The sequence below is a fragment of the Hoplias malabaricus genome, chromosome X1 (assembly GCF_029633855.1).
Source record: "Hoplias malabaricus isolate fHopMal1 chromosome X1, fHopMal1.hap1, whole genome shotgun sequence".
Classification (NCBI taxonomy): domain Eukaryota; kingdom Metazoa; phylum Chordata; class Actinopteri; order Characiformes; family Erythrinidae; genus Hoplias; species Hoplias malabaricus.
Genome location: NC_089818.1, coordinates 22,593,529 through 22,619,638, shown reverse-complemented (window position 1 = coordinate 22,619,638; position 26,110 = coordinate 22,593,529). Strand labels below are relative to the sequence as shown.

At 38.6% G+C, this 26,110-nt stretch overlaps 1 protein-coding gene across 1 annotated transcript; it reads right to left on the bottom strand.

Moving 5' to 3' along the window:
• Positions 1 to 1,194: 1,194 nt before the first annotated feature.
• LOC136675483 (MAM and LDL-receptor class A domain-containing protein 1-like) lies at positions 1,195 to 24,964 on the bottom strand. The gene is made up of 41 exons (XM_066652033.1): positions 24,852 to 24,964; positions 24,349 to 24,389; positions 23,751 to 23,840; positions 22,558 to 22,808; positions 22,336 to 22,417; positions 21,843 to 22,237; positions 20,196 to 20,739; positions 18,803 to 18,999; positions 17,095 to 17,469; positions 15,827 to 16,113; positions 15,470 to 15,735; positions 14,831 to 14,869; positions 14,581 to 14,718; positions 14,141 to 14,397; positions 13,898 to 14,051; positions 13,515 to 13,580; positions 13,141 to 13,278; positions 12,791 to 13,047; positions 12,460 to 12,544; positions 12,043 to 12,270; positions 11,321 to 11,577; positions 10,987 to 11,071; positions 10,180 to 10,797; positions 9,928 to 10,065; positions 9,514 to 9,770; positions 9,225 to 9,309; positions 8,690 to 8,968; positions 8,424 to 8,561; positions 8,039 to 8,295; positions 7,750 to 7,834; positions 7,191 to 7,469; positions 6,924 to 7,061; positions 6,539 to 6,795; positions 6,366 to 6,450; positions 6,008 to 6,121; positions 4,768 to 4,976; positions 3,750 to 3,903; positions 2,789 to 3,150; positions 2,453 to 2,582; positions 2,160 to 2,328; positions 1,195 to 1,659 (listed from the first exon to the last, which is right to left on the bottom strand). The coding sequence occupies exons 1-41, from the start codon at positions 24,926 to 24,928 to the stop codon at positions 1,617 to 1,619; spliced, it is 8,106 nt and encodes a 2,701-aa protein (XP_066508130.1). The 5' UTR covers positions 24,929 to 24,964; the 3' UTR covers positions 1,195 to 1,616.
• Positions 24,965 to 26,110: the final 1,146 nt, after the last annotated feature.

Below are 26,110 nucleotides of genomic sequence, written 5' to 3'. Positions count from 1 at the left end.
AATAATATGGTGGCTTCTGCAGCGTACCATGGCCACTAAGTGTGGTTGTGATTTGTTTCACTTGTTGCACCCAGTTGTACAGCCAAGAGCCTAAATTCATTTTCACTGTCCCATGAGCTGAAGCATATATACTTTAAGAGTCTGTGGGAACAGAAGTCATTAGAAATATGAAACTAAAATGTTAACATTTCCACACAATTTTAGTGTTTTTAGTGAAAACATTATGGAACTGAGCCAATTTCAAGTTTTAAAGTCTATATAACTCATAAGATCTTAAAAATAAAAATCATAAGGTCCAGCTGTGCTCAAGTGTGAACCACTATAAAAGCTAAGTGTCTGAATAATAATGGTTCTCCTTTCCTCATTTTGACCTAAAACTTGCTGCTTTTAACTAGATTTGGCAGATAAATTCAGGTATGAACAAACCCATAAACAATGATGTCGCTACAACTGGCAATATTCCAAAGCTAATTAAACTATACACCAAATTCAAAACCAAGCAAGATATCAAAAAGGTCCCCCCTTAAACAAAGCCCTCATTAAATAATACTGTACACACACCACACACTGCTGTGTCTATATCAGTACTGCTCTGGTCATGGGTCATGACACTGTACAATGTGAGCTCAGGGAAATTGATTTACTGGCAAGATAACCCATGATTCTTTCTTTTCCCATGCCTCATTAGAAGAATGTTACACTGCAACCCACATGCTGCATGCAATGAATGTTTGTGGTGAAGCTAGATGCTGTAAATAGTTTAGCTGTAAAACTCTTCAGAAATGTAACACTTCCTTGACTAAAATGAGTTTTTTTTTTTTTTTTTTTGGGTTCACTACTTGGCAAATTGATGATGTTACTTTGATTAGACAGTGTGAGTCCTATTAAATATTGTGTGGTGTGTAACATGGCTTTAAGCTAACCTTTTCCTGGGTTATAAATCATGTAAGCAATCTGATATTGAATAGACTTTCGAGCTGAACTATATACTTACGCCTTGTATGTCTAACTAGCTAGTGCACTAGCCTTTAACTAAATCACTGGCTCTCCAAATAAGGCCCACAAGCCATCATCATCAATCCTTAGGCAGAAATCCATGAACTATTAAAATATATTTTATTTGAAACAATATGTTATGAGTAATGTCATCGTAAACATAAACAACCCATGCAATAAAACATTTTTATTTGGTTTACATTTTAAGGGTTTGATGCTCTGTGTATTCATTCCTCTGTGCATATGTAAACAAAGCTGCAACCACAGTAAATTTTTCATGACTTGGATCTTACAACCATGAACAAATTTACACACCCATTCAAAATGTAGGGACACAGAGTGTTTTTTTGTGTGTTTGTAGACAACATTTTAGGTAAGTTATAAGCAAATAAATCCTATTTGGTAAATATAGAGCCTTTTAGTAAAACACAAATAAATCTATATAAATAAAATTCACACACAAAGACTTTACAAGACATAACTGTTAGAACAAGAAAATATATAGCCTACAATTTCAGTTGAAATTAAAATTTTAATAAACGTCAAAAAGGATAATGAACGAGCTTCAATGATTTGGTTCTTCACAGAATAAATGCACAAGCAAATTCTTCATTTCCTTTTCACTGGTGTAGGCCTGAGATTGTGTAGAGCAGAGAAGACCGCCTGCAAAAACATAATTAAATTAAGTATACTAGTGTAAAACCAACTTTAAATCACAGCTGCGAAATATTATTTATAAAGATGTTTTGCATGAAGGTTTTCATATATTAATGCACAATTACTGTTAATGTGCTGAAATTAGTGTTTATTTAGTGTTTCCTCCAAATATTTCATACTCAGAAATTTTGCATTAAATTGCCAGAGAAATGCTATATTTAAATTAGTTTCCTGTAAAGGAATTGTGTGTGTGTGTGTGTGCGTGTGTATAAAATCAGCAAATCAATAGAGTTCAGTTATCTGTTGTTCAGACCTTTATTCTGATTCATTCATTCTATCATATCTTCTCCTCTGAACACTTTATCTCTCTCTGATTTTGTATTTTTTTTATATACCCTTCTCAACTGCTCAATTGTAAAACTTCCTTGTGTATGTGAAAGGTGAAACATTCGTGTAACTTTTAATTATCATCATTCCTTTATTCATGTCTAACATTTGCTGTGTACCTTTTTCTGACTAAAAGATTTGTCTCCACAACTCTCCAGCTTTCTCCAAACTCTTTTACATTCTTTGCCTGTTCTCCATTTGGTTTCATCATGTCGTTCTTTTTGTTGTCATCAAAGTTTCCACAGAGTCCCCCAACCTTGTTCTCATACATATCAGGAAGGGAGATTTCTACATAAAAGTAAAAAAGAAGATGTTTTTTTTTTAATTTTGTGAACATACTTTGTAAAAAGCCAGCAAACTACAAAACATATTTAGTCAATTTCCCTTTATCATATTTATTACTTTGACTTACCTGCTTTGCCTTTGCCTTTGAACTCTACAGTGAGGCCGAAATCAGTCTTGAGGTAAACACGAGAAGAATCTTCCAGAATCTTTAGCCCTGTTGAAGGGAATGTAGGAGTATTGGCTTGTACCCCATCCACCTGTAATAATAACAAATATATGGTCATCCCTTGGAACGAGACACTGGATGTTGAAGATAGCAAATATTAGAAAAACCTTTTTTTCTGTTGAAGCTGGGTGGCAAATATTTTTCTAAATAACACTTGAAGCTGGTGTTTTCATATTGTTTTGGAGTCTTTTTAGTTTAGCAGTACTATACTGTTGTATAAAAAAGTGAATTACTCACTATCACACTTTTGCCTTCTCTCAACTCCACCGTGTGGTTGTACACTCGAATTCTGAGCGCACGAAGACGACCTTTATCATCATGGTACTCTTCAGTGCTCTCATCATACTCTTCACTGCTGTCATCGTCATCATCCCCATCAGCAGCCCTTTCTCTGCCATCTGCCTCTTCATTCACATACTCTTCCTCTCCGTTTTCCTCTCTGATTTTATGATTAATGCCCATGACGTTGAATTCTGGAATGTTCTTGGGCAGCTCAGAGGTCTGGACCAGGATGTACGAACGCTTGCCTTTGAAACTATACTTCATGTTGTCAAATGTTCTGTACTCAGGATCATTTTTGATGAAGCATTTACTGAAATCTGAGACAGGCAGGAGAGTACAGAGGGTTTTATTTATTTTTTTATTTTTTTACAGTTTACAAATAAATAAATAATACTAATATATTTGAAAGTACACATCCAATACCAATTTGATAGTATAGTGTATTGCCTTGGCTGTTTAAGTCTGTCCTGAACTAACAATAAAATTTTACTCATTGCTCACTAGCAGCTCAATGTATTTCACTGAGAGAGACGCAACAGTGTTATGGGCACACTTATTTTGTGTTTGTTTCATCATATTAAATCAAAACATACAAGCCTATTTTACTGGCCACTAGGGGGTCTAAAGAGAGGGGAATGATCCACCACTCAAACCATACCTGATCTGTGGTGAAATGGGGATAAGAAAGTATGCAGAGAAACATGTGAACTAAAGCGTATAATTGTAGATGTACAAAGTGCTCCTGTATGGTCAGTGAAGCTGAAAAATAGCCTAGGAATGTAGATGCAAAGTAGGCATTCCTAATCGAGTGATTGTTGTGTGGTATGGTCCTCAGCTCACATGTCTTATTAAGAGTGTTTTCAATCACAGTTGAACAAAAAAAAATGTAAATCTGTCATTTGAAGTAAGTTTTTACCTGCAGATTTGCAGCTGTACTTTCCCTCTTCACTCATCATACACACTTCATCATCGTCACACTGCTTATTCCTGCACTTCAACTCCCCTTGACCATCCTTTTCTTTACATTCACACTTCCGAGTGCAGTGGCTACTGTACCACTTTTCACCAAACTGGGGATAGAAACAAACCATCAACAATAATAAACATTTTAATGTTACTGTATATCTTGGGACAGCAGACAATTCAAACAGTTGTATATTTGCTGAATTGTACTTGATGGCAAGGTCAGAAAGACTGCAGATCCCAGGGGGTCCTAATTAACCCTTTGAACCCCTTTGGTGGCGAAGGGGGAGTCCTTATGAAAATACTTGCCTAAAATGCCTAAATATGAATTCAGAAAATATACATTTACAGTTGCCTGTTTTGCCTTTAAAACTGAAATTTTCAGCTTGTATTTTCTTAACTAACCAGTGCAGAAGCACTGGCCTGTCACAGGTCAATTGGTCAATCTCACACCCAATATTGGTTTTCTCTGCTGAAGAAAACGGAAACTGAAACAAATGTTTCTCACTATGTGCTGGTTCAGCTCTCCTGCAAAAAGAGGATGGCACACTCTTTAACAGTTATTTTACAGTGCATGCCTCATGGATTATTGTTATTATGTATAATATTCAAAGTTTAAGGTGCGTATACACTTTAACTGCAATGTATTTAGTTATTTAGGACATGCAGTAATGGTTTAGGGTTACTTGGGTATGCAGTAATCATTTAAAATGTTTATTTATATATAAAACATTCAAGAAATAAGAATCGTGTTCATTCCATATAGTACACACTTACAAGTGGGTATTTCTCACACTGCATGTTGGGAAAAATCAAACATAAAGGATTTGTTGGAAATAGAAAACAGATGATGTGTTAGGCCATGTAATTTCTACAAAAGCATCCAAGCTTTTACATACAATTGTAAAAGCATGTGTGTGATACAGTCAGAACACACTACAAATTAATAATGAAATACATGTAATACTCACATAATGGTTGTTGCCTTCATCATCTTGGCAACCACACTCCCTGATGGGCACACACACATTCTGTTTAAGGATGAATCCATTGTCACAAGCACATCCCTGCACACACGCCTCTTGTGGGTTACAGTTTGGGGGTCCGTGTAGTTGTTCACAAGTTGGCTGGCAGGTAGGCATGCAGTCTGTGTAATGACTGTTATGAGGGCATGAGGGCACTGTAGATAAGTAGATAAATAGACAAACACATGGAGATAGTGATGAGTGTGGGTAATGAAGTACATAACTTTACAAACCCTACAAAGTTGAATTAGTTTTGTCTAGTATCTATTTATCTGAAACATGCGAAGCCAGACAATGCATCATAGGATAAACAAGAACAGTACATGCCCAATTGTGTTGTTATGGACTTTTGCTGATATAGTGTGGTGTCTGAATGTGGAGCAGTTAATCATTACACAGTACCAGCCACAATGAGGAACCCCATTGTATCTGTATTTATGTCATTGCACCACCAATTTATGAGACAGAATGTAATATATGACACCCAGGGATACATCGACATGCAGCAATATGGACAATGTTTATGGAGCTGAGGGCTATAAGTCAAATTATTTTAAGATTTTTAAACATCACACAGCACAACTGCATGAGATGGCATCATTCAAGACATGTCAAGTTGTGTTTATTAATATGTCTCGATATGACTTTGAATTGCTGGAACAGAATGTTGCCTTTCAGGTTCATGGTGAATCTGCATATTAATGACGTTGTAGAATAGATGTAGCATTACTTGGAATTATGCCACCTAATGCAGTTGCAGCGTTCTGTAATCAGCCTAATGTGCATATTGTCACATTAGTGAATTGTGAGGTTTTGTGTCAAAAATTGTACTTAGAACACTAAAAATATGTATCATTCCTGTAAAATTGTGTAGTAGTAATTGTTTAAATATTGGAAGCAATTTGTAGTTAGAATTGGTTGTCTTTGTTGTTGTGGTCGTAATTGCTGTTGGTGTTTCTTCTTGATAAGTCATTGCTGACGAACTGTTTGTTTTCACAGTTGTTTGAATTAGTCTCTCTGTATTAGAGGTTGATGTGGTCGTTGAATCTAGCGAGACTGTAGTCTCTACATCATCAACTGTAATTTGGACAGACTCAGCTGTATTAGGCTGTGCTGTAGTTTTAAGAGTTGTAGTTGTATTCAGTGAAGGTAGTTGTAGTTTGGAGAGGCGGGTCTGTAGAGTCACCTTCAATAGTGATGTTTTTTTCTGTGGTTATTGGGGTTGTAGTTGTGCTGCTGTCTGTAGTTTCTAGAGTTGGGCTCTCAGGTGTTGGCACAGCAGTCACCTGGTTTTTGAAATCTAGATGGTAAAAATAAAAGAAAATAACAAGAATTATTACTAATATTACTGACACATTCTTATTATTGGTATTAACAGTGATGGTAAAATGGAGTGACATTTACCCCTTACTTGTCAGACTTACATATGCTCCCCTGGCTTTTTCCATAACATTTTTTATCACCAGTTGCTAGCTACCTCATTGCTGTTTAGATTCTGTTTTTGTAGTTTAGACTTAAACATAGTTCTTATGAGATAAAAATACCTTCACAGGTTCCTCTATGTAGAGAAATGTCATCCACGGCAACATCAGATCTAGCGTCGTCTCCTCTTCGTCCTTCAAAGATAATCTAACAAAGGACAACATTTACACAATCAGTTTTTCAACAATAAAAATCCCTTCGGTGCTGATAGGCACACAATAGTAACACTGCTAACCTTGAAGTTATCCCTTGGTGTGAAGTCAACTAGAGCACGATGCCAGGTATTTCCTTGGTTTTCTCTTAATTTCCAGATCTCCTGAGCTTGGTTACCATGCAGCAGGTAGACGGTGAGCCCCATCGTCCAACTGGAACCATACATGTGATACCAGAACTCCAGACACTGTGGCTGACGGTCAGAACATTCCTCACTGAGGAGACGAGCTGTGTCACCATGAGAGACTCCATCCCCCTCAATGTAAATGTAGTGACCACCTGGAGATGGAGTGAAGGATGAGGATAGAGGGGTTAAAAAGGGTATGTGTTATTCTGTTGTGGTATGATCTGAGTTTAAGTTAAATTAAACATGAAGTTCTTATTGAAGTTTATACTAGGATACTAACTTCCTGTCGTGTGATCAGAAGAGGGGCCAGTCCTTGGTGTAGGGGTGGAGCCAGTGTGCCTCGTCCAATCAAAAACATCAGTTAATAACTGATCCCAAGTGCAGAAGTTGTTGTCAAAATTGCAGTCCATTTTGCAGACTGTGAAAAAAATACAAGTAATGAGTAAAATAATTTATGAAAACATTATTGTGAATTGTAATATTCCAGTGTCAGGAATAAATGTAAATACTATTTAATATTGTTATGTTAAACTTGTATGCTTTGTACCTGGATGGACAATGTTGGAGCCTCCTGTTGTTGGATCCACTGTAGTTTGAGCTGGTCTGCCTGTAGTCTGAAGATCCTCTACTGTAGTACTAGGAAGGTCTGCTGTAGTTTGCACAGGCTTGTCTGTTGTAGCTGTAGTTTCCACAGGAGGGCCTACAGAATCACATTCAATTATGGTGGTTTCTGCAGTTGTCTGTGAAGCTGTAGTTGTACTGCTGTCTGTGGTGTCTACTGTCGACCCCTCAAGTGTTGGCACAGCAGTGACCTGGTTTATAAATCCTAGATGACACAAAAATATATGGCAATAACAAGAAAAATATGTTATTGTTGTTTTATTGATATTAGATTGAATATATATATATATATATATATATATATATATATATATATATATATATATATATATATTGTAACAGCAACAGATGATAATGTTAAGGTTGTGTGTCTATAATAATGCATTTTCATGAACTATTTTGTTATATTTGTTTTCAACAGTTGTTTGCCATTTGTAACAGTAAGCTTTGATTCATAAACCCTGATGTTATTAGTAAACTATTACCTTGACACGTTCCTCTATGTAAAGAGACGTCATCCACGGCAACATCAGATCTGGCGTCATCTCCTCTTCGTCCTTCAAAGATAATCTGTCAGAAAAAAACAGTATTTACACAATCAGTTTTTCAACAATAAAAAGCCTTGTAATGAGGGCGGTGTAAACATCTAAAGACTTTGTAAGTTAAAGTTTCCATATGGTATTGCATGACAGGGCTGGTGCTGCTATTAAGGCTGGGGGCTTCTTGGGATTTAATAAGTCAAGCTGTTAGGCACACAGTAGTAACACTGCTAACCTTGAAGTTATCCCTTGGTGTGAAATCCACTAGAGCACGATGCCAGGTGTTTCCTTGGTTTTCCCTCAATTTCCAGATTTCCTGGGCTTGGTTACCATGCAGCAGGTAGACGGTGAGCCCCATCGTCCAACTGGAACCATACATGTGATACCAGAACTCCAGACACTGTGGCTGACGGTCAGAACATTCCTCACTGAGGAGACGAGCTGTATCACCATGAGAGACTCCATCCCCCTCAATGTAAATATAGTCACCACCTGGAGATGGAGTGAAGGATGAGGATAGTGGGGTTAAAAAGGGTATGTGTTATTCTGTTGTGGTATGATCTGAGTTTCAGTTAAACTAAACATGAACTTCTTAATGAAATTTATACTAAGATACTAACTTCCTGTCGTGTGGTCAGCAGAGGGGCCAGTCCTTGGCGTAGGGGTGGGGCCAGTGTGTCTCGTCCAATCAAAAACATCAGTTAATAACTGATCCCAAGTGCAGAAGTTGTTGTCAAAATTGCAGTCCATTTTGCAGACTGTGAAAAACAATACAAGTAATGAGTAAAATAATTTATGAAAGCATTATTGTGAATTGTAGTATTGTAGTCAGGAAAAAATGTAAATACTATTTAATATTGTTATGTTAAACTTGTATGCTTTGTACCTGGGTGGACAATGTTGGAGCCTCCTGTTGTTGGATCCACTGTAGTTTGAGCTGGTCTGCCTGTAGTCTGAAGATCCTCTACTGTAGTACTAGGAAGGTCTGCTGTAGTTTGCACAGGCTTGTCTGTTGTAGCTGTAGTTTCCACAGGAGGGCCTACAGAATCACATTCAATTATGGTGGTTTCTGCAGTTGTCTGTGAAGCTGTAGTTGTACTGCTGTCTGTGGTGTCTACTGTCGACCCCTCAAGTGTTGGCACAGCAGTGACCTGGTTTATAAATCCTAGATGGCACAAAAATATATGGCAATAACAAGAAAAATAAGTTATTGTTGTTTTATTGATATTAGATTGAATATATATATATATATATATATATATATATATATTGTAACAGCAACAGATGATAATGTTAAGGTTGTGTGTCTATAATAATGTATTTTCATGAACTATTTTCTTATATTTGTTTTCAACAGTTGTTTGCCATTTGTAACAGTAAGCTTTGATTCATAAACCCTGATGTTATTAGTAAACTATTACCTTGACACGTTCCTCTATGTAAAGAGACGTCATCCACGGCAACATCAGATCTGGCGTCATCTCCTCTTCGTCCTTCAAAGATAATCTGTCAGAAAAAAACAGTATTTACACAATCAGTTTTTCAACAATAAAAAGCCTTGTAATGAGGGCGGTGTAAACATCTAAAGACTTTGTAAGTTAAAGTTTCCATATGGTATTGCATGACAGGGCTGGTGCTGCTATTAAGGCTGGGGGCTTCTTGGGATTTAATAAGTCAAGCTGTTAGGCACACAGTAGTAACACTGCTAACCTTGAAGTTATCCCTCGGTGTGAAATCCACTAGAGCACGATGCCAGGTGTTTCCTTGGTTTTCCCTCAATTTCCAGATTTCCTGGGCTTGGTTACCATGCAGCAGGTAGACGGTGAGCCCCATCGTCCAACTGGAACCATACATGTGATACCAGAACTCCAGACACTGTGGCTGACGGTCAGAACATTCCTCACTGAGGAGACGAGCTGTATCACCATGAGAGACTCCATCCCCCTCAATGTAAATGTAGTGACCACCTGGAGACAGAGTAAAGGATGAAGGGAGGGAGATAAAAATGGTTACGCTGTTTTGATATGACATGCTTTTAAATGTAATGCGAAATTAAAATAATTTGGGAAACTGGTTCATTATTAACATAACCTATTTTATATGAATTAAAAAATAAATACTGACTTCCTGTGGTGTGGTCAAAAGAGGGGCCTGTCTTTGGTGTAGGGGTGGAGCCACTCTGTCTTGTCCAATCAAAAACGTCAGTTAATAACTGATCCCATGTGCAGAAGTTGTTGTCAAAATTGCAGTCCATTCTGCAGACTGTGAAAGAGAGTAAAAGTAACCAGTACAAATTTTATGAATGTGTTATTAAAAAGGGGAGCATTTCAGCAGCAGATATTAATATAAATACCATGATGATATAATGATTTGTACCTGGATGGTAGCTGTTGGAGCCTCCTGTTGTTGATGCATCTGTAGTTTGAACTGGTCTGCCTGTAGTCGGCAGGGGCTCTACTGTAGTCTGAAGAACCTCTGTTGTTATCCCAGGAAGCTGTGTTGTAGCTTCAATCAGCTGTACTGTAGTATGAAGATCCACTGCCGTAGTGTCATGACTCTGTGTTGTAGTTTCAATCAGCCCTACTGTAGTCTGAATATCCACTGCCGTAGTGTCATGAATCTGTGTTGTAGTTCCAATCAGCTCTACTGTAGTCTGAAGATCCACTGCCGTAGTGTCATGAATCCGTGTTGTAGTTTCAATCAGCTGTACTGTAGTCTGAAGATCCACTGCCGCAGTGTCATGACTCTGTGTTGTAGTTTCAATCAGCCCTACTGTAGTCTGAAGATCCACTGCCGTAGTGTCATTAATCTGTGTTGTAGTTCCAATCAGCTCTACTGTAGTCTGAAGATCCACTGCTGCAGTGTCATGACTCTGTGTTGTAGTTTCAATCAGCCCTACTGTAGTCTGAAGATTCTCTGCTGTAGTATCAGGAAACTGTGCTATTATTGTTGAGTTCTCAGGTGTACGCACAGCAGTTCTCTGCCTTATTAAATCTTTTAGAATGAACAAAATGATATTAGATCAGTCAAAGCAAGAAATAATGGCATTTTTGACAGTCACAGTGTAGAGCTGCTAAAGTTAAGGCTATATATCTACAACTATGTAGTTTATTCAACTGTTCTTGGTTGTTATATAGTACCTCTTCTGATTCTTAAACACAGATGTTATTAGTGGAAAAGTACCTTGACACCTTCCTCTGTGTAGAGAGATGTCATCCACAGCAACATCAGAATCTTCAGAGTGTCCTCTACGTCCTTCAAATATAATCTAACAGAACAACAACATTTACAAATTCAGTGTGAGAAGTTTTTAATAATTTCTCAGTGCATCCTCCTGCTCCACAGGCTTAGGAACATATCACTGTGAAAAGTCATAGTACTGTCATTTCCTTATGATCAACTCTAACCCCAAACCTAACTCAATTGCTAACCCTAAGCTTTTATATAAGAATAGGTTTTGTAATTATTTATTTTGTAGGTTTAACTGAACTGTTTTAGAGATAAAGTAAATACTGACCTTGAAGTTATCCTGTGGTGTGAAGTCCACTAGAGCACGATGCCAGGTGTTTCCTTGGTTTTCTCTTAATTTCCAGATCTCTCGGGCTTGGTTACCATGCAGCAGGTAGACGGTGAGCCCCATTGTCCAACTGTAACCGTACATGTGATACCAGAACTCCAGACACTGTGGCTGACGGTCAGAACATTCCTCACTGAGGAGACGAGCTGTATCACCATGAGAGACTCCATCCCCCTCAATGTAAATGTAGTGACCACCTGGAGATGAAGTGAAGGTTGAGAACAAGGAAATTAAAGACAGTATATATTACATTCTTTTGATATGAACTGATTTTAAGTTAAATTCTAAACTACAATGATGGGGGAACCTCTGAATCACCAGTGCCACCCCATTTCATTTAGTGCAACACATGCCCATTACTGATTGTTTTTTTTTAATGAAGTGAAATCTAAGATACTAACTTCCTGTCGTGTGGTCAAAAGAGGGACCCGTCCTTGGCGTAGGAGTAGAGCCACTGTGTCTCGTCCAATCAAAAACATCAGTCCATAACTGATCCCAGTTGCAGAAGTTCTGATCAAAATTGCAGTCCATTCTGCAAACTGTGAAAGTCAGTAAAAGTAATCAGTGCAAATTTTATAAATGTGTTTTTGAAAATAGTAGAATTAGAGCATTATAAATTAATGTAAATACCATGTTCATGATAATATTGTTATGCATTGTACCTGGATGGTATTTGTTGGAGCTTCCTGCTGTTGGTGCCACTGTAGTTTGAACAGGTCTGTCTGTAGTCTTGTGATCCTCTGCCGTAGTCTCTGGAAGCTGTTTTGTAGATTCATGCGGCTCTACCGTAGCCTGGAGGGACTGCAGAGTTGTGTCTTGTTCTGTGCTGTCTACGGTCATTAGTGTTGAGCTCTCAGGTGTATGCACAGCAGTTCTCTGCCTTATTAAATCTTTTAGAATGAACAAAATGATATTAGATCAGTCAAAGCAAGAAATAAGGGCATTTTTGACAGTCACAGTGTAGAGTTGCAAATTTTAAGGCTATATATCTACAACAATGTAGTTTCTTCAACTGTTCTTGGTTGTTATATAGTACCCCTTTTGATTCTTAAACACAAATGTTATTAGTGGAAAGTTACCTTGACACCTTCCTCTGTGTAGAGAGATGTCATCCACAGCAACATCAGAATCTTCAGAGTGTCCTCTACGTCCTTCAAATATAATCTAACAGAACAACAACATTTACAAATTCAGTGTGAGAAGTTTTTAATAATTTCTCAGTGCATCCTCCTGCTCCACAGGCTTAGGAACATATCACTGTGAAAAGTCATAGTACTGTCATTTCCTTATGATCAACTCTAACCCCAAACCTAACTCAATTACTAACCCTAAGCTTTTATATAAGAATAGGTTTTGTTATTTATTTTGTAGGTTTAACTGAACTGTTTTAGAGAAAAAGTAAATACTGACCTTGAAGTTATCCTGTGGTGTGAAGTCCACTAGGGCACGATGCCAGGTGTTTCCTTGGTTTTCTCTCAATTTCCAGATCTCTCGGGCTTGGTTACCATGCAGCAGGTAGACGGTGAGCCCCATTGTCCAACTGTAACCGTACATGTGATACCAGAACTCCAGACACTGTGGCTGGCGGTCAGAACATTCCTCACTGAGGAGACGAGCTGTATCACCATGAGAGACTCCATCCCCCTCAATGTAAATGTAGTGACCACCTGGAGATGATGAGGATAGTGTGTATTTTATTCTATAACTCTATTTTATAATATCGAAATATTTAATATAGATATACATATTTGAAAACTTACTTCCAGTTGTGTGGTCAGAAGAAGGGCCAGTTCTTGGTGTGGGGGTGGAGCCACTGTGTCTCGTCCAATCAAAAACATCAGTCAATAATTGATCCCAGGTGCAGAAGTTGTTGTCAAAATTGCAGTCCATTCGGCAGACTGAATGATTTTAATATTAAACAATAAAGGTAATCAGTATAATGCTTATACACACCTTATACTAAATGCAAATTAGGAAATTATTCCTCCACAATTTACTCATTCATGGCAGTGAATTAACAATCACACATTACTCCACTAGGGCCACAGCTGCCTTACCATAACTTCATGATTAATTGTGAATATTACAGTTTACTCCCCTGGAAATATTGAGTATACTGTAATTGTTTGCGTACCTGGATGATGGTTGTTGGAAATGGCAGGTTGTGGGAAGGTTGTGTAGACTGGTTTGGGAACCAGAGCTGTAAAAGTGTTTAAATGGTTTTACATTTAAATGTATTTCTTGTTATACACCCTATACATCATACTACAACCACAAACCCTAGTCCAATAAACGTAGTATGTGAAATTCAAGAAAAAAAGTGTGTTTGTGTATAACAATCTCTTGAAGGAAAAGCCTAGTCAGTTACTAATCAAGGACAGGTCAAGTTTGGCCACTTTGCTGAAAAATGCACCAGTGAACAGTATAAGCTTTTAAGTGCAATGAATGGCTGCAGGTATGTATTAAGTGTAGCTAAGATTCTGACCCCAGATTTCCCTCCCTTGAATATGGTTTTACCTGAGGTTAGAAAGGTTGGGTCTTCACTGGTTGGTGAAGGACTGTCAGGTCTGAGGTTCACATTGAAGTCTCCACACTTTCCGTGCGTTATTCTTACATCATCCCATGCCACGTCAGATGTAACTTCTGAACCCCTAATACCTTCCACTATAATCTGAATGAAATCATGGAAATGTATGCTTGAAAATGCCTCTTTTTGCAATTATGAATTAATTTTTAAGCATTTTATATCCCATTGCCTACCTGAAAAGGTCCCCTTGAGATGATCTCTATCTGGGCTTGGTGCCAGTTGTTGCCGTGGTTATTCACCCTGGACCAGATCTTGGTGACTTGACCCTCCTCTAGTTTATAAACATTTAGAGCCATAGCAGTGGACCACCCATACATATGATACCAGAAGCTCAAGCACTGGGTACCAAGAGTATCGCACACCGGACTCATCATCCGAGCTGAGTCTCCGTGATGGACACCATCACTTTCTATGTACATGTAAAAACCACCTGTAGATAAGAGGTTATAAGATGCCACTATTTATTCTCAAACCATGATACATACCACCTTTATCAGACAAATGAAAATGTGTTTTAATGTTACAAATACTTACAAAACAATTACAAATGTGTAAACAACATTTTACAGTGTAAAAACATATGCTTAAACATATGCCTTTTTTTGTGTCTTACTTCCTGTTGTGTGGTCACCAGTTGGACCAGTGAAGTCAGTGGGTGTCGACCCAGACCACCTCGTCCAATCAAAGCTGTCCTGGATTAACTGCTCCCATCCGCATTCATTCTGGTCAAAGGTACAGCTCCATGAACAACCTGTGGAATCAAATCAGGATAGCTCAGAATTAAAGCCACACAACCACAGTTAAAGTGAATAGATGGAGATTATGGAAATTGAAAAGAATACAAAGGATAAGAAATAGCATACTTGTTGTTGGGCCAGTTGTTGTTGGTGGTGGGATATTGGCTATGGATGGAAATGTATACAGTATCAGTACAGAGTATTAATAGCTTATACACAATGAGATATGAGTCCTTTCACAATGATCTTTAATTTTCTTAAAGCAGTACTGTATTAGTTAAGAGATTTGGAGACCTCTCGAGTGGAAATATGTAATATGTAACTTTACAGAAGACAATCAGCAACTCTCACTGAGGTGTAAATATTCCCTACCTTTAGTAATGTAACATAACTGTACCCTATTTTATAAATTATAGATTTATAGAGAAGTGGTGTTCATGTGATGTCTTCTTCTGGAGAAGGGGATGGCATGTACTCTTATGGAACACTACTGCACTTTAAATCACAACTGTATAATTTTTACCAGCACTTTGGGCTATATTCTAAACCTATAATGTCCATCTTCGGGAGTCAGCTAGACTTTCTTCTGACCCCAGGACAGGTCGTGTCAATTCTTGAATAGACGAATCTAACTCAAATGACCACAAGGTGTGTTGCTGCCCACAACATTCAGGACTACTTTAGTTAAGTTAAACACATGATAACATTAATAGAAACATGTGATCATACTGCAATGATAACATCTCTTTAAAAGCTTCCACTCACCACAAACAGTGTCCTTCCACCATTCTCCCAGAAAAACCTCCGACACCTCACATGCTGCCACGTAATTCTGCAGAGAAGTGCACAGCTGGGACTGGTCACCTCCTGAAGAGCAGTGGTCAGTCACACAACTGTTGACAAAGATCTGAGGAGGCACGAACCAGTGGCAGGCCTTAAAGGCATCTCCAAACAGCTTGCTGCACTCTTTGAACCCTTCGATATTCAGTTCAGGGGTGCATTTAGGGTTTTCTGGAGAGCCATCGCTACACCTGTAACAGGGTTTGAAGGCAGTAAGCAAACAAAAGCCCATTTTCCTGACAACTAATAAACTCAAGGTGATGTGGATAAATAGCTGCTTACATCCAGTCTTTGTCATGAGTGTTCCAGCTGCTGGCAAAATCATGCGGGTAAGGGACCACCCTGCCATCAGGGGTCAGGAAATCATCAAACTGGATTCCAGAATAGGTTCCACAGAGTCCACACGTAATGCCCTGGTATCTCTCATCCACTTGCACAAATAGCTGGCTGTTTCCATCAAACAGGAATCGCAGGCCAATGTTTGTGTCCACCTGCACATACTGACCCTTCTGGAACACTTTAACAGAGCTGCTTTGTGAATACGGAAGGGTGACGTGACCTCCATTTACCTACACACACACACACGGAAAAAAAAAAAACAGTATTGACAAAATTCTGATGACATTCACCATAAAATGTTCAGAGTTTGGAGACTGCACAGAAAACAAAATTCATTCCCAAATCTGACTTTTAAGTGACCCTTACATTCTTTCCAGCTCACTCTGACTCTGATCCACTACACTTTTTGCAGTAAAATGTCATAAAACCTGCCAATAAAAGTTGTTTAACACTTTTTTACAACTGGCGCCATGGTGGAAAGAAGGTGCTACTTAATTATTACGCAAGGACATTCCTTTGAAATCAATCTCCAGGGTTAATAATCCTTAGAACTTGATGTTTATGACACCAGCAACTCTTGTTTCACTTTGTGCAGGAATAAAAGACTGTCTGTCCGTCTGTTGCTCAAAATCCTCGGTAAGTAAAGACAAAACCCAAGAAGTTTCAAGTCATACACATGACAGTGTTTGCAGATCTTATCTAAAACACTGTGTGACATGAACAATGGGGATAGCCATGTGTAATGAGCAAATATTTTGTAAGACTCCTCCACCCTTAAAGACACATCATTCTGTGAGGTAGCACTATTGCAATCTGGAGAACTGCTGAAATCAATCACTGCATCTTTGGAATGATACTTTTTGATCATCTAAAAAAAAATCATGTTGTAATTCACAATGAACTGTTTGTTTACACACATTTTCTGATATGAGGAGTCTTTATAGAGTTTATTTCCAATGGAACGTATCTGTGAGCATTTAATGCTGTTAGCCACAAAAAGTTTAGTGAGGATAGCATAGAAGCATAGACATTGGAATAATCGTTGCCCGATGTGATGGATCTCCACCATTCCAGCAAATGCAGTTTTGTTGTGTCAAAGCCCATTGCTGGTGGGATTTTAACACCTCTAGCTCTTAGCGGATCTTAGGGATGATGACTTTATGCTCATGCATGTCTAATATTTAACATTGCTCATGGTTGGTGGAACTTACATAAACCAGCTTGTTCTTCTTGATGACAAGGTGAAGGCCATCCACACTCAGAGCCACAGAGTTCAGAGACGAGGAGTTGTTCCGTCCCTCGTTCCTAGCTGTTAGAGTAAAAGGGGCTGGACTAGCGGTGCAGGTTGTAGCAATGGTGTAGTTGCATGTGCCCTGGATGGAATAGGCCTTTCCATCAAAAGTTATGTAATGAGGGTCACCATACACACTGCAGGTCACTGGGTTGGGTGGGAAGCAGCCCAGAACATCTTCCTTCATCTTGCAGACCTCGTGGGCCAGACAGGATGTGGCTGAGCAGTGGATGTTGCCATGGCCAGCACATGTACACAGCCTCTCACACTTCCCTTCCATGAAGGTTTGTCCTTTCTGAAAGTGAAGCAGATGAAAATCGTACTTCAAGAGTTGTATTCCAAAATGCTGTAGGTTCATTGTAACAAGTCTGGATATGATAAGTTAGAGCTGGTGTAACAGAAACTGGACACATTTTGACAGGTGTTTCTAATACATTATGGGCACGAGCCATTTATTTCTACCCTGTCTGAAAGCAATGATTGAATCAAAGGTGATGCTTAAACCATTGTCCTGTAAGATATGCAGCACTCAATGGCATCACTCTCAAAATAAAAGCCCCAAACCAGGGTATCTCCCCTTGAACGAGGAAACAATTTGATGTATTTATTACATCAAAGACAAGTTCAGAAAAGGCTCCTGCAGCTTCCACTGTATGGTTAGGAGATAATTAACTGAAAGGGATATGGGAATGTTTCATCAAGGACCTGCGCAGATTTTCAAGTATATATTTTAGGTATTTTGGGATATGTCCTTCATTCAGTCTGACTGGATCTGAAAAGTCATGTGGTTCTATAATGCTTTCATTGTATTCAAATGTAATCAATTTTGCTTAATATTGAAGAAACAGCATTCTGAAATCAGCCTCAAATCAGTTGTTAGGTAATCTCTTATAGACATGCTGATGTGTTTTTAACACTATTATCTATAAGCAGACAATAGCCAAGGCCTGCATTTGTTGTTTGCTTTGATCTAGTATTTTAACAGATAAGCATATGATAAAGAGAGTTACACATCACAAACAAGTATATTGGATACAGGTTTGGAAACAAGTGTGCAATAATGTAGGTATGCAGTTTGAACAGCAGTTTTTATTCTGGTGCTAGTTAGCTGCCATTAATGGTTTAGCTAACTAACATTGTACATCTGTGTCCAGAAATAAAGAACAAAACATTGGAAACCAAATATCTGATTGACTACTTTCAGTCTGTTAACTAGATCTTGCCCAGTCACAATACTACTGGGCTAGGAGAGTAGCAAAAGTGTCTTCTGAAATATCAAGACAGCCACCGCTTCTTTTCAAACTGCTGCTAACTCAATACTATTGGCCAATTCACTGCATTTGCCTCATAGGCTAGCATTATATTGAGAGATGAGGTTATGACCGAGGGCCATTATACTAACCCGCAGAGCAAGAAGCCAGCTGTATTCTCTAGGACCTTGGACTCCTAGCCTGAGATGGCAGTGACTGGGGATCACAGGGTATCCAACTCATCAGCTCCTGATTATCGGGTCTATACTTAGACACTTGCCCAGAAGCTGCTTCATATGCTACTGTCTACAGTCCATTATTTGCACTGTAATTAGTTCTTGTCTGTGACCCTCCAGGTATTTATTCCTCTATAGTTACCTTGTAGTGTTCTCCATCCACCCAGCACCCACAGTCCTCTGCAGGTACGCACTCTCCCCCACTCAGCAGGAAGCCGTCATCACACTCACACCTCTCCTCACAGCTCCCACAGTCTTCTGAGGCATCCAGTCTGGAGCAGGTGGCAGGACACTGACTAGAGCAGGAGGTGAAGTGACGCCGAGCCCCACAGACCAGAGCTAAAAGTGAACCAGTGAGAAGCAAAGTGAGTTTTTACAGTGTAAAAACTGAGTTTTTATAATTGTAAATAATTGCTATTTCCAGTTGTAGAACATTGGATTTGAGTCATCAGCCAGTAACCGGACCTGGTGTTCCTCGACAGTTACACTTGCCTTTTTGTAGCAACAAACTCAGTCTGTTTAAAAAGGTACTGGGTTGTGTAATACTAGACAGATCTTTTGGCACACCAATGATTATGGATGTGTGTGTGTGCGCGCGCTCAAAAGTGAGTCATCCCTGCCAACTCAGTCAGGACAGGGTTCGTCCAGTATAAAATACACAGAGATTAAGGTAACACGACTACTCCCAATATTAATGATGTTCTTACCATTTGGCATAGTATCATTAAGAATTTGCATCATACAGTGTGGGTATTAAAGGCAAGAAGAAGTAAGTGCAATAAAAATATGATCCTGGATATCTACCAATTATAATGTACCTTGTTCCAGGTTGTACATTCTCTAATTAGTTGGATAAAAAGGGTTGAATTTGGAGTGGACTGGAACTCTGGGATGTTGAATTGATAGCTTCCAAATAGCAAATGCATATATTTCTCTTACTGTTATTTGTGTTGTGGATCAGTCTCAGTGCTGCAGTGACAGTAACATGCTAGTGGAGTGTCAGAGAGTGTGGCTCTGGATCAGACACAGCAGTGCTCCTGGAGATTTTAAACCCCTCTGTGTCACAGCTGGGCTGAGAATAGTCCACCAAAAAATATATATATATATATCCAGCCAACAGCATCCTGTTGGCAGCATGCAGTGAGCACTGATGAACCTGGTTCCAAGATCCAGATTTGAAGACCTCTGGACTGGAGGATGACCAACACAAACTGTGCTCGAACAGATGAGCAACAAGTAGGTGTGTCTAATAGAGTGAACTGTGAGTGGGCACAATGTTTAAAACCTCCAGCAGCCTCACTGTGTCTGATCCACTCGTACAAGTATGACACAATAAAATGCTACCATTATGTCAGTGAAACTGCAGCACTGAGTATTTTCTACCATTCAAATTATACCTGCGCTGTGGGGGGGTCCTACCAAAGGATGCAGTGTAAAATAGAATACAGTCTATAAGTGTAGAACCATGTAGTGCACCTATATCATAATTAAATCTGATCAAATCATTAATAAATCTGTGATGTTGTGAAACATACGACAGTAAGTTGCATTCCTCCAGCCAAAGATAGGGACCCCAGCCTCGCTGCAGGTCTTTGCAAAAGCTTGCAGGACATCACAGAAGGTCTCAGGATCTCCTCGGGTGGAGCACATCTCAAACACACAGCTCTGAAAGAAGCTCTTTGCCCCAAGAGCTGTGGAGCACTGGGAGAATGGGCTGGGGTGGGATAGGAGGATGCCACAATAGGCTTCACTGGAATATTCTAGCTTCTCAGCCTCAGTACACAAACTCGGCTTGACGGGCTCTTCACACGGGGGGTCTCCAGCCTTCCAAATCAGGCCCAAAGCCTGGACGTCCTCCATGAGCTGGCTGTTATTGTCCATGGCCTTATTGAAGTTGCCACACATGCCACAAAGTTTCCCAGAGTACTGGTCAGGTACGGTGACCTGAAGGGAGCCAGATCTGGCATAGGACACGGTCAAATTGAAGTATGTCTGGAGTTCCAGGACTGACCCCTGGACGCTGACCATCACTGTGTTTCCGTACAGACTCAGAGGGAGATTCCTCCAGATCCCATTCACCTGAAAAATATGATACATTTTTTTTAGCTGTTTTTGTTTTATACTGGTGCAATTTCAAGGGAAATGGAGAGAGGCCACAATACAACCATGTGCATGTACCACTGGAGGAGCTGATCTGAAGTTTCTATAGCATTTTCTCAAATATTTAAAATGGAACCCCAAATTGAAGTAAGAAGCCATCTTCACCCAAGTTTTTTTTTTTTTTTCAGCCTTGACAACCCAAAATCATTAGTATCTGCTTCTGTACATTTTAATCGGAAATGACAAAGTCAAAGCCATTTGTCAACTCAGTTTTGTGGAAATAGGAAAAAAAAAGAATATTAAGGCAATGTCTGTGATTTTATTCCAAAACATTCTTTATAAAATTTAGAGATGATTTCCTCACCATTTGTTAGCTCTGTGGTCTGTTTGCACTCTAGAAAAAGATCTGGTATTTGAATGCACCACTAGTTCAGTAAATGCGCAGCCAAATCCAAAAATGGCTCAGGCTTTTTCACTCTGCTTTGCTGGCTGAGCCATGGCTGAGAAATGGCATCTGGAGGTTTTTGTATGTGGAGAGACCTCTGACCATTGAGAAGCATGATAAGAGATGAGGACGTTGCTCAATTACTTCTCCATAAGTGGGTCTTAATGACTCATTTTTGATGTTGCAAGTACTTAAGTTGGAACTGACTCCACATTTGGGAGATTACTAATTGAATGAAAGTAAACACAAACAGAAAGTTCTACAAGACAAGTTAAACTGCAGCTATATACAAGCTAAAGTAAGTTTAATACACAAACATGCCGTTTTACATTAAAAGATGCAGAATGAATACAAACTGTTGTTTTGCTGTGAGAACAGTAGTTCTCCAGAATTGTCTACATTGGCTTTATGTGACAGACTAAAGTCAGCGATATCTAACGTTAGTAAAGGTTTAATAGCATTCATAATCTATTAATAAAGGGCAACCAAATTATAACCTATATATTTGGTAACTAGGTTTCATTCCTTGTTATGTTGAGGTCTGAATTGTACAAATCAGGTGGTGCTCCTCAGTTGCAGCACTTTGTATGTATCAGTAGGCTATATAAAGAAGTATAAAAATAGTAATTCCACTCACCATGACCCTTCTTCTATCTCTCCTCAGTAGACTCACTCTCAGACCCTGCAGATTCACATTCACCTGCTGGATTCTGGACACGGACGAGTTGCTTCTTAGCTTCTTCTGAATCTCCACTACAAAGTCCGGCAGTGTGTTAATCCCTTCACAGACTCTTGTCAGGATGTAAGTGCAGGGACCCATGAAACGGAAGTTGACCCCATCAAAGGTGGTGAAGCGCAGGTCACTAGCAACTCTGCAGGTGGCAGATGTGGACAACGCAGTGGAGCTTAAAGTCTGCCCACAGGTTTGGCCATCACCACATGGGCTCTGGCTGCAGGTCAATTGACCTGCAGTACAGGTGCACTGAGTGGACTCATCGGTCCAAAACTGGACATCAGACTGGCATTGCAAACCTGTAGATGAAGGGATATTGCTGGTTATTGAAATTTATCTTCTAATATATGATCATATTTTCCAGGTAAAACCTTTTGGACATTTTGGAAGCACTCACCACACTGTCCCCTTCGTATTCCAATCATATCAAAGACCACTTGCTCCCCATTTGCTTGGCCTTGTAAGAGCTCAAAAATAATCTGTTGGTGAGGAAGAATAAAGCAGTATATATTGATAGCTACATTATTGATTTTATACAAACACTCCATTGCATTCAGAGATTGCATGAAATCAGATAAATTAAAAATGGTAATAGCAATCATGAAATGGTAAAAAGTACCTGCACAACATTGAGCTGTGAGTAACTCAGTGGAATATACACTTGTCTCCAGATGTGACTCTCAGAATCAAGAGAAGTCCAGATTTCGGTCTGTAGACCCTCATCACTAAGGAAGACTCTCAGTTCTGAGCTGGCGGGGTTTGGTTTATAGAACCAGAACTCCAGACACAAGTCTTCAGAAGAATCCAAAAAGCTGCTCTGTAGTTGAGCTACACCAGATCTTACAGGATCTCCAGTGAGGTAGAATTTTCCTGAAATGTATGGAACAAAACTGATGTTAGACTTGCAGTATAGTGTGTGAGGAAGATTCTGTATTATTAATTCTGTTATTCTATTATGATTAATTCTGTAAAATTAATCCAAAATCCAAAGTGTTTGTGAGACTTGTACCTAAAGACAAGCAATGATACATAGTTCTTTTAAATATTTATATGTTATTTATAAAAGCACTTTACATGGTATATATTTCTGAAGGTTATTTTTATTTGTAATTTTATTTTAAAAAATAGGCCAAATAAAGTGGATTGACAATAATACAAAAATACTGGGTCTGACACAAATCTGTCTGAATGCAGCTGCTCTCACAATTGTGCAAGCGTTTAATGATAAAAGGCAAGCTTGTGTACTCTAATCTATAATATGTAGCCTGCCGTAACTTATTTCAAAAGAGTATACTGACATCAGTAAAGATTGTTCTGTAAAGACTGTTCTGTAAACCAAATAAAGGTGTGCACATTCACCATTGATGACATGTCATCAGGCAACTTACAGGCTTTAAAACAAATGTTTCTAAAGGTTTTTAGGCCGAGTTACTCATTGAAATTGAAGTTATTGCTGATGATTACAAAATCAAGCTACAATTATTGTTCACTTTTTGAAATTTTGTTATAAGGTAGATTTATCATAGTAACTATTTTTATTGGTCATTGTCTTGTTTTGTAATTGTTTGTTTATTTATTCATGACAAAAGGGCTCTTGTAAAGCAGAATATAAAAATGTAACTAAAAGTTTTATTGTAATTATTATATTTGTCACAATGTATGTATTTACCTTAGTACTACATAATTGATGCATATATACATACTGTGCAATACACAAAATTGAAACACTACATCTAGTTTTTACACTAATGCCTAAATGAGTGTCGTTGTTCACACGATGAGTAATTAGTATCTTCTGAAAGATGTTTTTACCAGGTTTTGAAAAGTTTCTAGTTACACCATTTGAAGTCCAGTCACAGAACGGAGACATATCATTGTCAAAATCACACCTTGTGAAGTAATCTGGAAGCAAACAGAGACAATACAAACAAGTGAAGAGATGGTGGGAACAAGAAGTGTGAGAAAACAACAGGCTAGAGTCCCTGGAAAGTGTGCTTTTGCTCTAAAACCCAATTCCATTAGGACGGTAATGAAAGCCTCTCTTTGTCTCAGGTCACTGCTGTAGGAAATTGTTAGCTTTACTCTGGGCACTTCATATAGAGTGGTCCCTGAGAGTATGATACCACACTCGCCTACAGTCACGCTCTCTCTTATCTTCACTAGGCCACATTTCTTCATGTATCCACTTAATATGTGTGATGGGGCACTTCTGGCACATTTGTTTATTTTCCTCTGTACTCTGAGAATGTGTCACAGTGGCTGATATTTAAATGCATTTTGAGAAGACAATTTTTAAGAGCAGAACTCAAAGTGTGTTCACTGTAAAAATGTAAGTGTTTTTCCTTTTAATACAGTAATATATTTACATTATATTTAAGCCAAAGCCACATAAAATGATCAAAAGGCTAACCTGCATTTGGCCTCCAGTCCGGCAGTGTAATGGATGGATAACTGTGGATACAAAGAGACGTATAGTATCAGTACAAAACAATACACTATGGCCAAACCTTTGGGGTAACCACCACTTTAGTGTGTAATACACATTTGTATATTGGACCAATGTGTGTGTGTCAGCTTTTTGGGTCCACCAAAGCATGAACTGAACAGACTACATTTTGTAGGTTGGTTTATAGTTACAGTCAAGTTTAGAGTTAGGTTTAAGGTTTGGGGTTGGGCTAGACTCATGTTTATGGATATATATATATATATATATATATATATATATATATATATATAGTCGAATATACAATCTTTACACTGCATGCAAAGTTGATGATAAATGGCCTAAAAAAGTATTAACAATGTATTAAAATAATAAAAAAAATGACATTAACATCCATTAAAATTAAGAGTCTTTTAATATATCTAATAATTAACCAAAATCAATATCCATTTGAACCATGAAAAACATACCTTGCATAAGATTCTGTGCTGAAAACACAAAGCCAGGCCACTGCTAAAAGCAGCCCCAGCTGTGTGTATCCTGACATTGTGGCGTAAAGTCCTGTTTTAAAACGTCCCTTGCATCTATCTTGAGGTTTTGGAAGTTTTCTTCTGGTCTTAGACTGAGAGATAGTGTCTTGGGTTTAGTGTTTTGAAGCCTGGTGCAGGTCACTGTTTTATGCTGACCGTTGTGGGTGTGGGCAGGGCTTCAGAAATCAGGAGGTCCTTACAAGAGATTGTCTTGATGACACTGATCGGTCCACACTTACGGTAAATGCCATTGATCAGTAGGTAATTGTCCTCTGAGACCTTATCTGTTTGTTTTTCAGGTGTTGGAATTGGAGTAACGTCTTCTTGGTGAAAGCACTGTTTATTACCTCTGTGCATGCCACAGTGTTGTCAAGTCCTTATCACTCTATCACCTATATTTAAGTTCTGAGATTGATTTACAGTGATTTTCATGCTCTCAGAGAACGCTCATAAAGATTGTGTCATTTTTTGGGGGGCTTCCTGGATATGTGGTCACCTGCCACAGTAGGACACTACTGCCCAAGTACAGAGCTTTGATGATAACATAAATAAAAATGAACAAAAGTTAACACATCAATACTTAGTCAAATATTCAGCTCAATCTGTTTACTGTGATGTTGTGCTTGGTGAAGCAAATATTTACATAATCATAGGAAAAACATTCATTACAAGACCACTTTGAAACTATCGGTTGTTGCATAATTACTCAACAAGTATGGACATGTTTGGAGCTTAGAATTTTATTATGGATTAATTTAGGTTGATGGTTAGAGTAAGGTTTAGATTCAGAGTTAATTTTTAAGGCTGATTTTTCATGCTGGGCATCCAGAAATTCCTGTGAACTTTCACAAATATATTTAATACAAATTTTATGACGAGAAATTATAGTTCATTTATATAGTTCATACAAAGAAGGGGAATGATTTTCAGTCAAATATCTAAGTGTTGAGACTCCATTATAAGACCAGATATGGCCTTGATGAGCTATAATTTCTTCACAATTGACAACCCTAATGTGCATAGAACAATAAGCGTATCCCTGCAATTAATTCACTAGAGCAGCTGGAGGAAACCCATACAGATATGAGGAAAACACACCAAACACTGGAGCTGTGTAGAAGTGACACAAGTTACAGCACCACGATGCCTTCAGTTCCACATGCTGAGCCATTTTACTGGGACCCACCTTGAATATGTGA